The 13,394-nt window shown below is 39.5% G+C and overlaps 2 protein-coding genes across 2 annotated transcripts; one reads left to right on the top strand and one right to left on the bottom strand.

Moving 5' to 3' along the window:
* Positions 1-4,694: 4,694 nt before the first annotated feature.
* Positions 4,695-7,102, bottom strand: LOC141790957 (E3 ubiquitin-protein ligase NEURL3). Its single transcript, XM_074671124.1, has 4 exons — positions 7,015-7,102; positions 5,504-6,004; positions 5,224-5,385; positions 4,695-5,110 (listed from the first exon to the last, which is right to left on the bottom strand). Exons 1-4 carry the CDS (start codon positions 7,040-7,042, stop codon positions 4,962-4,964), a joined length of 840 nt encoding a protein of 279 aa, XP_074527225.1. The 5' UTR covers positions 7,043-7,102; the 3' UTR covers positions 4,695-4,961.
* A 3,532-nt stretch (positions 7,103-10,634) lies between these two features.
* nkx6.3 (NK6 homeobox 3) lies at positions 10,635-13,212 on the top strand. The gene is made up of 3 exons (XM_074670882.1): positions 10,635-11,413; positions 11,937-12,106; positions 12,449-13,212. The coding sequence occupies exons 1-3, from the start codon at positions 10,999-11,001 to the stop codon at positions 12,677-12,679; spliced, it is 816 nt and encodes a 271-aa protein (XP_074526983.1). The 5' UTR covers positions 10,635-10,998; the 3' UTR covers positions 12,680-13,212.
* Positions 13,213-13,394: the final 182 nt, after the last annotated feature.

The raw sequence follows: 13,394 nt of genomic DNA, 5'->3' as shown, positions 1-13,394 counted from the left end.
ATAGTTCCATGCACAAGCTTTTCATCTCGGAAGAAGACAAGACTAAGTGGCTAGAGTTCATTTATCAAGGAAATGTGCCAGCTACACTCAGTAAAACTGAGCATGTGTGTGCTAGTCACTTCATGGCTGACTGCTTTTCCAACTTTGGACAGTACAACAGAGGGCTAGCAAATAGACTGGTCTTAAATCCAGGCGCATTACCAACCATCCACCAACAAACCTCGGACCCTGGAAATGTGAGTATTTTAAATGCTGTTTGCTGTGGAGCAGATGTAAGAACTTTTCCTCAGTGCCCCCCCTGTCTCTGTGTTAGCTTCAGGATGCTAACTTTAGCTGCGGTTAGCCTGTTGTTTTAGCCTGTAATGTTACATTAAACAAGCTTCGCTGTTTTCTAAACATTCTGCAGTGGCGCCGCTTGCAGTGACGCAGAAGAGCAGGGCGGTATCAGCGGTGGCTCATTTACATATGAAGGCCACGCCCACTAAATCAGACCGTTCTGAACAGAGGGGCTATGAGAGCCTGGAAACAATGCTGCTGTGCTTCATTTATTGGCTTTTTTTGACCAAAACATTTTACTACCATTTCATGAAGACATCAATGATCCAGATTAAACTGCAGAAAAGGAGCACAATATGGGACCTTTAAATCCAGCAGGGTCAGATCAACTGAAAGTCTTGGACAAGAGTAAAGAGAAAAAGACTCTGTTCAGACAGTTTTTGAGTCTACAGATGCCTGCTGGGATCAGGCACACTCCAACAGAGGCTCACAGCTCCTCCATCCAAGATAAATATCAAACAGACTGGCTTCATGATTGGCACACAAAGGTCAGATCTGCCTGTTTGGAGTCCATCTTCAAGTCAGGTCCTGGAAATGATCACTATGAAACTCAAAGACATGTTAGATTTCAGGAATAAAAGTACCAGGAGTAACAGGAAACATTTAGTTAAGACCCAGTGGCACACTCAACATGAATGCCTGTAGAAAAATTGCCATGTTTTATTCAATCACAGACCTGAAGGCACCAGATTACCTGCAATTTCCATGTAAATCTTATCTGGAGGCAAATGGGGCTTGGGTTTGCAAGATCATTACAAATTTTGACAGACTTTGTTAGGAAGAGGATGCTCACATGATAAATATTACTACACTGTCATCTAGTGGCTTCAAGCAGAACTGCACGCAGAAGTTTTGTTATTTTCACTGTCACAGACAGATGTCGCCAGAGTCACAGACATGTCAGCAACAATCAGCAGACAGTGATTCAAAGCACAAATGCTCATTGCTTAGGTTGGTTTCGAGCTGCCAAATCAAACAATGATAAGTTTGCACAAATAGAGCTTCAGAAGATTTCCATGAAGGTTTAGGAGCCAAAACCTGATTGGTATAGTCCAATAGGTTTAAGTCTGGTCTGAAGAACAGACAGAAAACCAGAGGACCTCAGAGTCCAGCTGGAGTCTCATGGCTTCAGCAGCTCTATAACATAAGCAGCTGCTTGATCATTCATCAGTCTCTGCGTCATCATGAGTGTTACATACAGAAATCTGAGGACGGGTTAAATGTGAAACCCTGTAGACAGTTGAGTCATCGGCTGAGCAGCTTGTTTCAAAGAAAGGTTTCTGAGATGAAACGAAGGCATGAACAATTCTCCCCAGCTCAGCTTTGAACACGACAAGCCTGAGTAAATAATTCAAGGAAGAGCAAACCAAACCTTTTACATGCAGATTAGGACCTGAGGTCAGGCCCACAGAAATACCAAGACTTCACCGGTCAGGTTTGATGACCTCAGACTCTTTTATAGGAATCTCTGTTTTCTCTTTGAGAGAAGAAACTGCCTCCCAGTCTTTAGGAAAGTTAGCACAGTTTGAAAGAAGTACTGCTGAATGTCATGATGTGTGTAGAAATACAAGACGCATCTTTAGGAGTGAAATTGTGCAGGGCAGAGATGAGTGGGATGTTTGTGCTAAGTGTAAGGTATAAAATGAATGTAAATGACTGCTTCTGTTTCACTTTAGCATCTGAGAGGAGATAGTTTTTTTTTCTAAGAAGGTCTTTTATTCTAAGAAATCACTTACATGTTGGACTCAGGTTCAGATCCAGCATTGGCTTTTTCAGCTCCAGTAGCTACAGGCCAGGTTACCTCCTCACACACATCAGTGAGCCGTGGCCTCCTAAGACTCTGTCTCAGATTAACCCCTTTTGATAGATACTGATCTCTGCAGACTGGGGAGAACCCAGAAGAACTGCAGATTTATGAATGCTCTGACCCAGTCATCTAACCACCACAGGCTGGATTTCTTCAGAAATGAGCAGTTTTCCTGCTTTAAGGACAATATGCACTTATGGCCTAACATAGCCCATCCACTACTGACAGGTGGTGTTATAAAGAGATAACCAATCAGAGACAGAGACAGAAACACAGACTCACTCCAGGTATACAATACTTCCACCGTTGTATTATTCTATGTGTTCATGTGTTGGAAGTTATTATATATAGTTCCTTTTTTAATTCCTTATCAAACTTGTTTAAAAGACTCCTAAGAAGGTTTCTTAGTTCCTTTGAAATTGCCTTTGCAGCCAAACCTTCCCACTGTTAGTAACACTGAAATCTTATCAAGTGTTTTTGTCTTGTTTTAAGTAAAAATGTCTTGTTATACCCAATATGAGCCTAATTCAGCTGATCAGTCCAGAAAAATGTCTTGTTTTAAGTCATTTGAAGAGAAAAATTGGGTCCGAATTGATTGTATCAAGTAAAAAAAAAATCTGCCAATGGAATAGAAAAACTTGCTTGAAATCTGCTTAATGTCTTCATACAAGTAACTTTTCTCTTGTTCCATTGGCAGATGTTATTTACTTGTTGCAAGCATAAGACTGCATTTCTGTCTTTAAATAACTCAAAACAATACAGTTATATGGACTGGTCAGGTGAGTGTGGCTCATATTAAGTCTAAAAAGATGTTTTCTACTGAAAATAAGAAAAACACTTCGCAGGATTTAAGTTTTGGAGGCCCAAACGAGGAATTTATTTGACCCAAATAACAGGTTTGAACTGTTTACCATGTTGTCATGCCATGATCACTTTGTTTTCTTGTTCTTAAATCTTAAATTACAGGTCTGTAAGTGGACAGAGGAAGCAGAGAGAGCTTGTGCAATTTTCAGGAAATGACCTAAAAAAACCTGCTTGAAGAGCGTGCCATGTTTTGATACAAACTGTGATCTTTACAGGTGGATGAGGTGAGCCCTTATTATTAATCTGATGATCTGCATATTCCTCGTCTGTAGGGGTCACATTCGACAGCAATGACAAAACATGTTTGCATTTTTACCCTCTTCCTCTGTCACACAAGTTGATTGTATCTGTGACAGAACGTGAGATTTGATGTCCAAGAACTTTTACCCACAGGAAGAAAATCCACCAACCAACAAACTCTGACGCTTGTTTTTTGGAGCGTTTAGATCTGCAATGATAAGGTAGTGAAAATGTAAATGAGTGACAAACGCTTTTAGTACTGATAGCGCTGATGGTGCTAATTTCCTGCACCATCAGACACTTTGGATCCACAAGGCCAGGCTACACAACGCCTTTTTATTCAGCTTTGTCAATCATTACAGTCCCAATAAACCATTAATCACAAGCCCAGAATATGCAGGTTGAAGCTTCAGTTTTGACGCTTGTACATTGGACAAGTGCTAAAAACATAAAAAGTCAAAATGAAACTTGCTTATCATCAATATTGTAATGTGTGCCAAAAATAAAATAATAAAGATGTGCTTTCGTTGTTGCTCAAGGTCTTTGTGCCACCATGACCTTTGGCTCTACATTTATCTCAATTAATCTTTAAAAAATACAAATGTTTTTTTTTTTTTTTAAATGTTTAGATTTTTGACACAAACTGGGTAGAAAGTAAGCTCATATTGTTAACATTTAATCCTGACCCAACTTATAAAAGAGAGGGGATAAATAATCAGCCTTTAAGGTCAACAACAAACAAGCAGGTGGTTGGACCATGATTTGACCTTAATGCAAAAAACAGCTGATTTGGACTCACTTTATCTTTATAACGCAATAAGGATAGAAGTTTAAGGAGTTTTTTGTTGTACATAGATATCATAAAAATAATTTGATGTCAATAACATGATGAGCACAGTATATTATGATTGTATGTCTACAGTTTCTTTGTGAGAACTGTTTTCACTGTGCTCCTGCCTGTGATGAACAAGTCACAAAAGGAGATATTTTAATATCAGCAACTTTTTTTTCTAATAAAAAGATGAGTTTACACAAAATAGAAATAGAGCATGACTATTAAATTGTATGAAAAGCTTCTTTTAATATTAGCTAACATAATAGAAGGTAGCTTGTCCTTTCAGATGTCCTTATCCAACCACCCTTACACCAAGAGTGATGAATGAAAACTTTGACTTCATCAACTTTTTCTTTCTAAGTTTATTCAGTAGTTTCATGAATTTATATGACACACACAACGAGAATCAGTTGATAAATAAAATGTTTATTTACACAGCAGTTTTTGACAGAAATATAAAAATATGTTAGAGAAAGCTCAATATACATCTTACAGTTAAAAATACAATCTCATTTACATTATGCTGAGTCTAAATAAGCTTTCTGTTTTTTTCCCTCAAAGTTTTTGTCCTTGATTCACAATGACAGTTAAAGTGCATTTATCTTCATTTTCCTGTTTCATTCACTATGTTCACATAATCAGAGCTTACTGTTCACCATCACATTAACACCTCAGCATGTATTATCTCACACCTCCTGTACAACATTTACACATTAACAAAGCCACAGTTTAATACCATATGACAGCATTTTTTTTAAAACCTGGTCACTTTGGCGAACAGCAGCCAGGATACATTCAGTAGTTCCAGTTTATTGTGTTTTCTTATCACAGTCATTCAGTGTAGCTTGTGTCCTGGTGGCGCTAGCGTCTCCCCTCCTCTTACGGAGCAAAGATTTGATGTCGGCACAGTGGGCAACTTCCAAAATCCTGGAGGATCCTGGGGGAGCAGCAGGTACAGAGACACCTGTGGCCACAGGGCAGAGTTATTCTGGCGCTGCTTTCCAAGCACACCACACATCGTTCACTACCTAATGACAGAGAATCACAAAAAAAGACAGATGTTAAGTTGACCCACCTCCTCCTCTTTCGTTTTTAAAGTGAAAAGTAAAGATAGTCAGCCAAGCTTGAACAACTGTCTTACCTGTTTTGTTTTCTCTTTCAAAAGCAGAGATGGTTTCTTTGGTGCCTCCATTTCGCCTCATGTCACTGTTTGACAGATTCTGTGTGTTGATAATAGAAGAGGTGAGGGGCTCAGGGACGGGACAGGAGGTTTTGGTGACTGTCCAGGTCACTTTCTTTGAGCCTGCAGCAAAGAATACAAACATTGAAGCAACAAGAAAAACTTGTCAGCTTAAAGAGCACAGATTGAGGAAAAACCAGTTGTGCCAAAACAAAGAAACCCTGTCATGCTGTAAACTCACCTAGGAGGCGGATGGAGAATGTATTGCCATAGATGTCGATCATGGCCCACAGCGGCTTGCTGAGGTCTACCCCCGTCGCCAGTTTGCATTTAGTGCTGTTGTGTCCCTCTGCGTAGATGGAGCCTCCAGAGGAGACCCAGAACTCCAGCTCTGAGCCCTTCCCACAGAGGCTCTCCGGTGCAGGGGCTGCCCAGTACCCCGGGCGGTCGGTGAGGTTCGGGATGGCCATAGGAGGTAGAGGCAGAGACATGGATGATGGACGGACATTTGTGAAACCCAGACGCAGACCTCCGTGCCAGTTCATCAGGTCTTTCTCCACCCGCAGACGAATCCTCTCGTTGTGCTTTACTGCGCGGCTGCTGAACACAATTCCGTTCTTGAACGTCTCCTTCACTCGGTGTGCGCAGTAGCTGCCATGGCTCAGGGAGACCTTGCTGCCTGTTGCCTGACTGTGGAAGGTCAAAGGACCCAGGCAGGACCAGCTACACTTGTGCACAGCATCTGAAAATAAACAAAGACAACTTATTTATTGCAAACTTACACAGTACATGAAATGACAATGAATGAATTTCATGAATTTTTCCAGTTCCTGAGATTATTTTCTTGCTGATTTAAAATATCTATCAATTTAATTCACTTGGTAGTGCCAATTTGTTAATAAATGACAGTTTTGTCAAAACATCCAAATAAAGGAGTTGCTACCTCGCCCTCACTTTAGAGATAAAGGTTGTTAAACTGAGATAAGAGATGGGGGTCTGCTTCTCAAAGAGCAGATAACCATGTAAACAAGTAATAATGAAACTAAAAGATACTTTCATTTTTGCAGATCACATGCAGCTGTACTGTTTTGCAAAGATAAGGCATTATAGCTAACTATCTGTACACTCAGTTGTTATCCAAAGGTGAGCAAAGTTTTTTGTTAACCCACTTGCTGAAATTCACACATGTCATTCAAACAAGTGAAGCAACCCATTTGCTTTATGAGTGGAAACCCCGCTCAGACTGTTTCCCTTCAAGTCTACGGCTTCTAGTAAAGTCTTATCTCATTTATTTTGCAGAGTAGTAAAGATAATACTCAGTCCTTGTTTGTTTCAAGGCATCTTCCTGTTTGCAGGGCTTTGTCGGATATAAGAAAAAAAATCACAAACAACTCACCACAGTTAGATTCTGACCTAATTATTTCAGCAGTTTAACAAAACAAGAGTGGGGGGGACGTTGCTTTAAAAACTGACTGTACATTTTCAAAATAAGGTAAATGGACTTGAATATGTCACAAATTTATTATGAATAAATGAATAAATAAATAAATAAATATTAACAATAAAATTTTGACTTAAGATTTCTGTAACTGACATAATAATAATAATAATAAAATGAAAAGTATGGGTAATAATACATGTATTAGGAAAAAGTAAACTAATCTTAAGTTTTAACTTGATATTAAATGAGTATTTAAAAATAGAACATGAGGTTATCCATATACTATACAAAATATAAACAATAAGACTCACCAGTGCTCTCGTTGGTGCTCTCTGTCATCTTAAATAGACTGTCAGCGTGTCTCTCTGTGTCTCTCCGTGTCTTCAGAGTTTTCTCTGGTCTGTGTTGCTTCAACTGACATGATGAGGGAGAGCCGCCAGCTTTTAAACAGAGCACGTGCTGCTTTACAACATCAACAATCAACAGGAAGAAAGTGAAAGAGGCGGGTCACTGCAGAGAGACAGGGAGGGACCAGAGTTTGGAAATTTTTCGAAAAGATACTTCAGGGCAGGGAAGGGCATGGAGCCAACATTTTTTTCTGTTTATCTACAGTTAATGACCTTTAGAGCGGAAAAGCAGACATACAATTCAAACGGGAGACACGAGAATTACCTACACATGTGGACAAGTTAAACTTTTATCACATGGCGTCGCCTGTCACACTTTATGAGGATATTCACCCGTATTTCTGTGCACAAAAGTTATCTTTTTAACTGTGTGAATAAAACAAGGAGAATGCTCCTTTTTCTTTCAGTTGACACACTTTTTATTCTGTGATATCACATGGCCATTGCTTACTAATTATCTACTATCTTGTGATTTTGGTTTCTGTGTGCCACAAGTATTTGACGCTGAATCAAGAGTTGTTGTCAACTCGTGTTAAGCGCTAATTTATCGTCCTCTGGTTCTTTAAAACACACAAAAATGAGGCACACTTTTGTGGACACGTGTTTTCACAAAATATACCAGTAACATAGCAGTTACAGAACATTTGTCAACTAAATAAGTTTTAAGACTTCACTATTCTGTGTCATGTTTGATATGATTGGTAAGATACTTTATACCTTTATGTAACTTCAGGTCATCTAACGTTCATAAACTAATATTTGAAGCCCCTGACCCAGAAAGAGTCCTTTCATCACAGCAATAGAGCGACAAACATGTATCATGTGATTAAAACATGATGGAAAAATACCAAAATGTTCTCCTCCACTTCCCTGAATAGTCCTGTGGTTTTCAAGGATCTTCATACGTGCTGCAGTGTTGTGAAAATGAGAGCATTTGATGACTCTGCGATGATTAACTTCATACCTTCACTGGCTTCTGCCCAGCAGTCATAGATAAAGTCACTCTGTCGCCCTCTACAGGAATCACGCGCCATCTTTCTTGTAGTCCTTATTGGGTTTTCCTGGTCATGTGACGGGATGTAAATGAGTCTGAAATTCCAGCATGACATCACTGCTCTTGGAAAGTTACTAGATTTTCAGCAGCTGCGGGTGAAATCACATGACTTTTCCTAAAATCCCCTCCACATGGACAGACATAACAGACAGATGTCTGTTTTGAGGCTGGAAATGGACCTGTTACATGTGCTTAAGACTTATAAAAAAATATATTGTATCAAGAATTCAAACAAAGTGTTAGACTCAGGGTATTGATTTTAACTAGTTTTAACCATTATTTAATCTTAAATCATCATTGAAAATTTCATCCCCATCATATAAACAGCACATAAGTGAGACGAATCATACCAGCACATAAAGCAAAGCTGATAATGCTATGAACAATATGATACTATTATATATATAAATAATAAAATATATATATATATATATATATATATATATATATATATATATATATATATATATATATATATATATATATATATATATATAGGGCTTGACATTAACACCTGCCAACCAGCCAAATGCGTTGATTTCGGCAGTGGCTGGTAACACTGGCCTCTTTGGCGGGTTGAATTTTATCTCAAACATGGAGCAGAGAGACAAGCAAAAAGATGACTCTGATGATGAAAGCTCTGAGGAAATATAATTTACCTCTCTTTATTGTCATTCTCAAAAAGAAATGATTTTCTGATTACAATCGTTAATAAATATTTAAGCAGACAGTGTCTCTTGCTGAGTTTTTATCAGTTCAATTAATCCCCTTCACCATTTTATAATAAGCAATAACAAACTACTATTTTAATTACTATGTCTTAATAGACTGCATATTTTCTTTATCAGAGCTGAATACCTGAATAAGGACCTGTGGATTTTAACATTGATGTAGTCTTGTTTGGAGTGTGCAGAGGGGTCATTTACATTTAAAGAGGTTGTAAACTTTTTTTAAGTAAACTTTAGCATGTCATCACTTCCTAATTACCAAACCCTATTGAGAAGAGAAAAATCAGTTTCGATCTCAGGTGTTTGGCTTAGTGTCAACCTCAAATCAGGTTTATAACAGGAAACAGAGGCCATTAATCTGCCAACACATAATGAAACATAGACGTGAGTCTCATCCTACAAACGTGAGAGGTTTACCAGAAACACTTACATGCCATGAGTTAATTATTCACTTATGTAACTGTAACTGTAATTCTGATGCTCCTGACAAGAATTGGTTTCCAGATTTTATTGGGCTTTTTGATGTGGCAAACATGGGCATGAAAGAGTTGTTCTTGATTTATCTCAGTTTTTAGGAAATAACCCAATAATGGTGATTTGTGGATAACTATAAAAAAAAAGCTTTTGATGAATTTGATAGAATTCTTCAAAACCTTAATCTGTAATTTTGGTATCTTATTAACTTTTAAGGGTTTGCAAGAGAGTACATACAAGCAGAATACTGTATGTTTTAGCTGCTGGCAAAAAGTGGTCAAAGCTTGCTGACTGAAGGAAACATTTAAAGAGGTGGTATTAAGCATTTCTATGTTATAAACATGGATTGAAAGTAACAATGCTGGACGTTCAAACTAAACTTGTGCTGATTTTCAAACCTCTACTTAATAATAAGTTGTAGAAATTCCAATTGGAGGGAAGGGGGTTGTGGAGCAGGGAGCCTTAAAGAGACAGTAGCTTAAACAAAGTGTTTCAGACAGAGGCAAGCATAAGGTTTTACTAAAACACTAGTGTGTGAAGATAGTTTGGGCTTTTTTCAGCTGTTCAATCATGTAAAACTACTACAGGGTACAAGAGGGATGGTATGAAGCCAAAAAAGCACAATACCCCCTCTTTAGAAATAAATTTTAAAAAATGGTGCTGGATTGCTCAAAAACTATGGGTGAAACAAAAGAAGAGCATCTACTACAAGTGAAACAAAATGTGACGTAGTTAATGAAAAAATGTGTATTAGATGCAAAGAGGCCCAACCTTAAATGTAGAAGTAACACTAGACAACAAATAGAGATAGAAAATACAAGCAAGGCAAAAAAGTATTGGTACGATATCTTTTTAAATTAGGATTTATTCCTGTGCACTGTTTTTACAAGGCGTAAACATGTAGGTGTTCTCAGGTTTGGGTTATGCTGATAACAAAGAAATAACGTTCTTTACTAATTTTGACAGTTTTGAATGGGGAAACAGGGTGAAGCCTCTCCTCCTCCAGTCTGCACTCAGGGCTCAGCTGCCTCCCCCCCACCACACTTAGTCAGACATGGCAGGCCATCAAAAAATCAACTTGTTCCCACTCCACCTGTTCAAAACACTATTAATCTGCTCCCGTCCAATAAAAGGCTCAGCTCTCAGTGAGGAGCCAATAGAAAGACATTAAAGCTGCGAGACCCCGGCCAATCCTGGGCTGAATTCTAATGTGTCCTATCTTTATCAAGGTGCCCCTCCATTTCCACATACTGCTTATTTATGATTTCTGAGAGGACAGCCAGCTGCAGGGAACTCTTCTTTGGGAAAATCTGTGTCCGGAGGGCTCATACAAGAGTTCAGATATGGGATTATCACAGATTACATTGTGGCTGAGAGGAGGGTGCAGGGCAAGTGTAAGGAGTTAATCTGCTGCTTCACTTTCATTTGCTGTTGTGTAAACTTTAGGAAACGTTGAGGACTGAAAATTTCGACTGTTGCTTTAATTTTTCTGAATATCAAGTGAAAAAAAGTGTGGCCCTAAATCCAGACATCAAGAAAGAGAACTCCTCGTGGGCCCCTCAGAGCTTTCTCTCCACCTGGATCTTACTGGATGTATTACTGAGACCTGGAAGCAGAGTTACAGATCTCCCCATGGATCCAAACATCCAGGGGTCTTTCCTCTTCAACAACAGTCTGAACCAGTTCCCCTCAGACCTGAAGGCCCCAGTGTGCCAGTACTCTGTGCCCAACTCCTTCTACAAGCTCAACCCGGGCCTGAACAGCCAGCTGCAAGCAGGGACCCCGCACGGCATCAGCGACATCCTGAGCCGCTCCATGGTGGGGATGGGCTCCACGGGCACCACCACCCTGCTGTCTGGATACTCCACCATGGGGGGCTTCGGCCCCTCTGTCACCAGCACGTCTGTGTACTACAACCGGGACTACAACACCAACCTGGGCGGCTTCTCGAAGCCCAGCCCTGAATGCCACATGAAGGGTCGCAGTGTGAGCTGCTGGGCTGAGAGCGGCTGTGAGTGGAGAGGAGGGAGACAGCAGTGCACCAACAGTGAGTCCCCACACTGCAGACATCGCGCTACAACTTCACCATATCTCTCTGTCTCTGACCATTTAGAAGTTTATGGTTTGCTGAATGTTTATTATTTTAATTCTATAAAATCATCTTAATCAGCCTAAAAGTATGATGACTGAGGTAAATTTGGGCTTGCATTTATATAGTTCTAAAAACTGTTGTGCTTGTAAATACATACGATAAAATTTTCTATCCATACCCCAAAGAAAGCTAAATTTAATGGACCATGATGTGTTTACCCAGCATTTTTTGGGAAATGACACAGTATCTATAAAACTGCCCTTTAACATAAGATGACGATGCTGTTGTGATTTACATTGTTGCAATGTTCTTATACTAATTTATATTCATATTTATAAGGGGTGACAATACACTTGTCAAAGACCCAGTAACTTTTTTTTTTCCCTTTTGACATCCACTGTCACCATATTCCAATCAAATTTTAAATGCTGCGGTGGTTGGTTTTTGATCAGCCTGTTTGTTTTTCTGTTATTTGCAGGTAATGGTCCTCTTGCAGAGATGTCAGGCAGGAAGAAACACACCAGACCCACATTCAGCGGACACCAGATATTCGCTCTGGAGAAAACATTTGAGCAGACAAAGTACCTGGCTGGGCCTGAGAGAGCCCGGCTGGCTTATTCACTGGGCATGACTGAGTCACAGGTCAAGGTAAAGATGACAGCATGGCAACATTAAACATTAAAGCTAGTAAAATTTCCATTTTACATATGGTAAAGCACTATTTTTTTGCCATCCTTTCTTTTTTCTTTCTTTCAGCATCCATGAAGATTTGGTTTTAGGTGCAAGTGTCAAACAACTTGAGCTCTTGTTTTGAAATAAAACACTAAAACCAACATGAGAAAGTTTAAAACTTCATTAGTGTATCATATGAGTAGGATGATTATTATCAGGCGTTCAGGCCTTCATCACAGAGGAACACTTCGTAGCTAAACGTGTGGAGCTAACAAGTTTTCCCAGTTAACTCAGACCAGTTTCCCGTGTCGTGTTCAGGTTTGGTTTCAGAACCGTCGCACCAAGTGGCGAAAGAAGAGCGCCTCGGAGCCGAGCTCCACGCAGGCTAGCCTCGCAGGGCAAGGCGGGGAGGCCTCGGAGAACGAGGTGGAGGACGAGGAGTACAACAAGCCTCTGGACCCGGACTCTGACGACGACAAGATTCGACTGCTGCTTCGCAAACACCGCAGGGCCTTCTCCGTCCTCCGCCTGGGGCCCCACCATGTTTGATGCGCTTCGTCCTCCTCAACGGTCACTCACGCGCTCGTACACACAATTACACACACGCGCGCGCGCGCCTCACTCAGCATTTCCTGCATGTTGTGATAATGAGTTCATGTCGACATCGAAATTTAATAAACGAGCACATAGCAGTAGAGGTCATTTAAAGAGACGGTTTAACAGATAGACGGGCTGTAAAAATTAAGCTAACACACGTTTACTTTTATAAGTTACTGCTCATTTCAGGCGAGTTGACATGACTGTGTCACCGGAAGCGTTTTGTAAAAATAAAAAAGAAAATTACATTAAAAAAAAAAAAAACTGCATGGGGCTTTTGGTGGTACAAGTAAGGAGTTTGAAGTTACTAATGTTTTGTTGTTTTACATTTTAGGGCTTTGTTAGCCTAAATGTGTGCTTTCAACTCCAAATTGCAGTCATAAACTACAGAAATGCCACATGCTACGTAGTTGCCACAGAGTCTACCACAGAAAATTCTGTAAATATTAAATATTTTACACCCTGAGAAGAAAAAATGGTGAGTGAATGGCAAATATCTCTGTTAAGGCTTTAGCCATGCATTCAGAATTGGAAAACTGATAAATTTGTGGGTAAGGTAATTGAAATATATATTTAATTTCACTGTTACTGATCATGTTCATGGAGTTTACAGTGCAGATTTTTTTTTCTATTACTGTATACATGCTTTTGAAATACATTGTAAAAC

Source organism: Halichoeres trimaculatus, unplaced genomic scaffold, assembly GCF_033239565.1.
Source record: "Halichoeres trimaculatus isolate MK-OKI-2021-1 unplaced genomic scaffold, fHalTri1.1 fHalTri1_scaffold_5, whole genome shotgun sequence".
Classification (NCBI taxonomy): domain Eukaryota; kingdom Metazoa; phylum Chordata; class Actinopteri; order Labriformes; family Labridae; genus Halichoeres; species Halichoeres trimaculatus.
Note: the sequence above shows the minus strand (reverse complement) of the source record. Positions and strands in the feature narration are given on the sequence as shown.

Bases quoted from the DNA above. Each gene is read 5' to 3' on its own strand.
- nkx6.3 (XM_074670882.1), top strand. From the start codon at position 10,999: ATGGATCCAAACATCCAGGGGTCTTTCCTCTTCAACAACAGTCTGAAC. The intron at 11,414-11,936 runs GTGAGTCCCCAC...TGTTATTTGCAG, and splicing joins GAGACAGCAGTGCACCAACA to GTAATGGTCCTCTTGCAGAG. The intron at 12,107-12,448 runs GTAAAGATGACA...TGTCGTGTTCAG, and splicing joins TGACTGAGTCACAGGTCAAG to GTTTGGTTTCAGAACCGTCG.
- LOC141790957 (XM_074671124.1), bottom strand. From the start codon at position 7,042: ATGACAGAGAGCACCAACGAGAGCACTG. The intron at 6,005-7,014 runs GTGAGTCTTATT...GTTTATTTTCAG, and splicing joins GAGCACCAACGAGAGCACTG to ATGCTGTGCACAAGTGTAGC. The intron at 5,386-5,503 runs GTGAGTTTACAG...TCTTTGCTGCAG, and splicing joins ATTCTCCATCCGCCTCCTAG to GCTCAAAGAAAGTGACCTGG.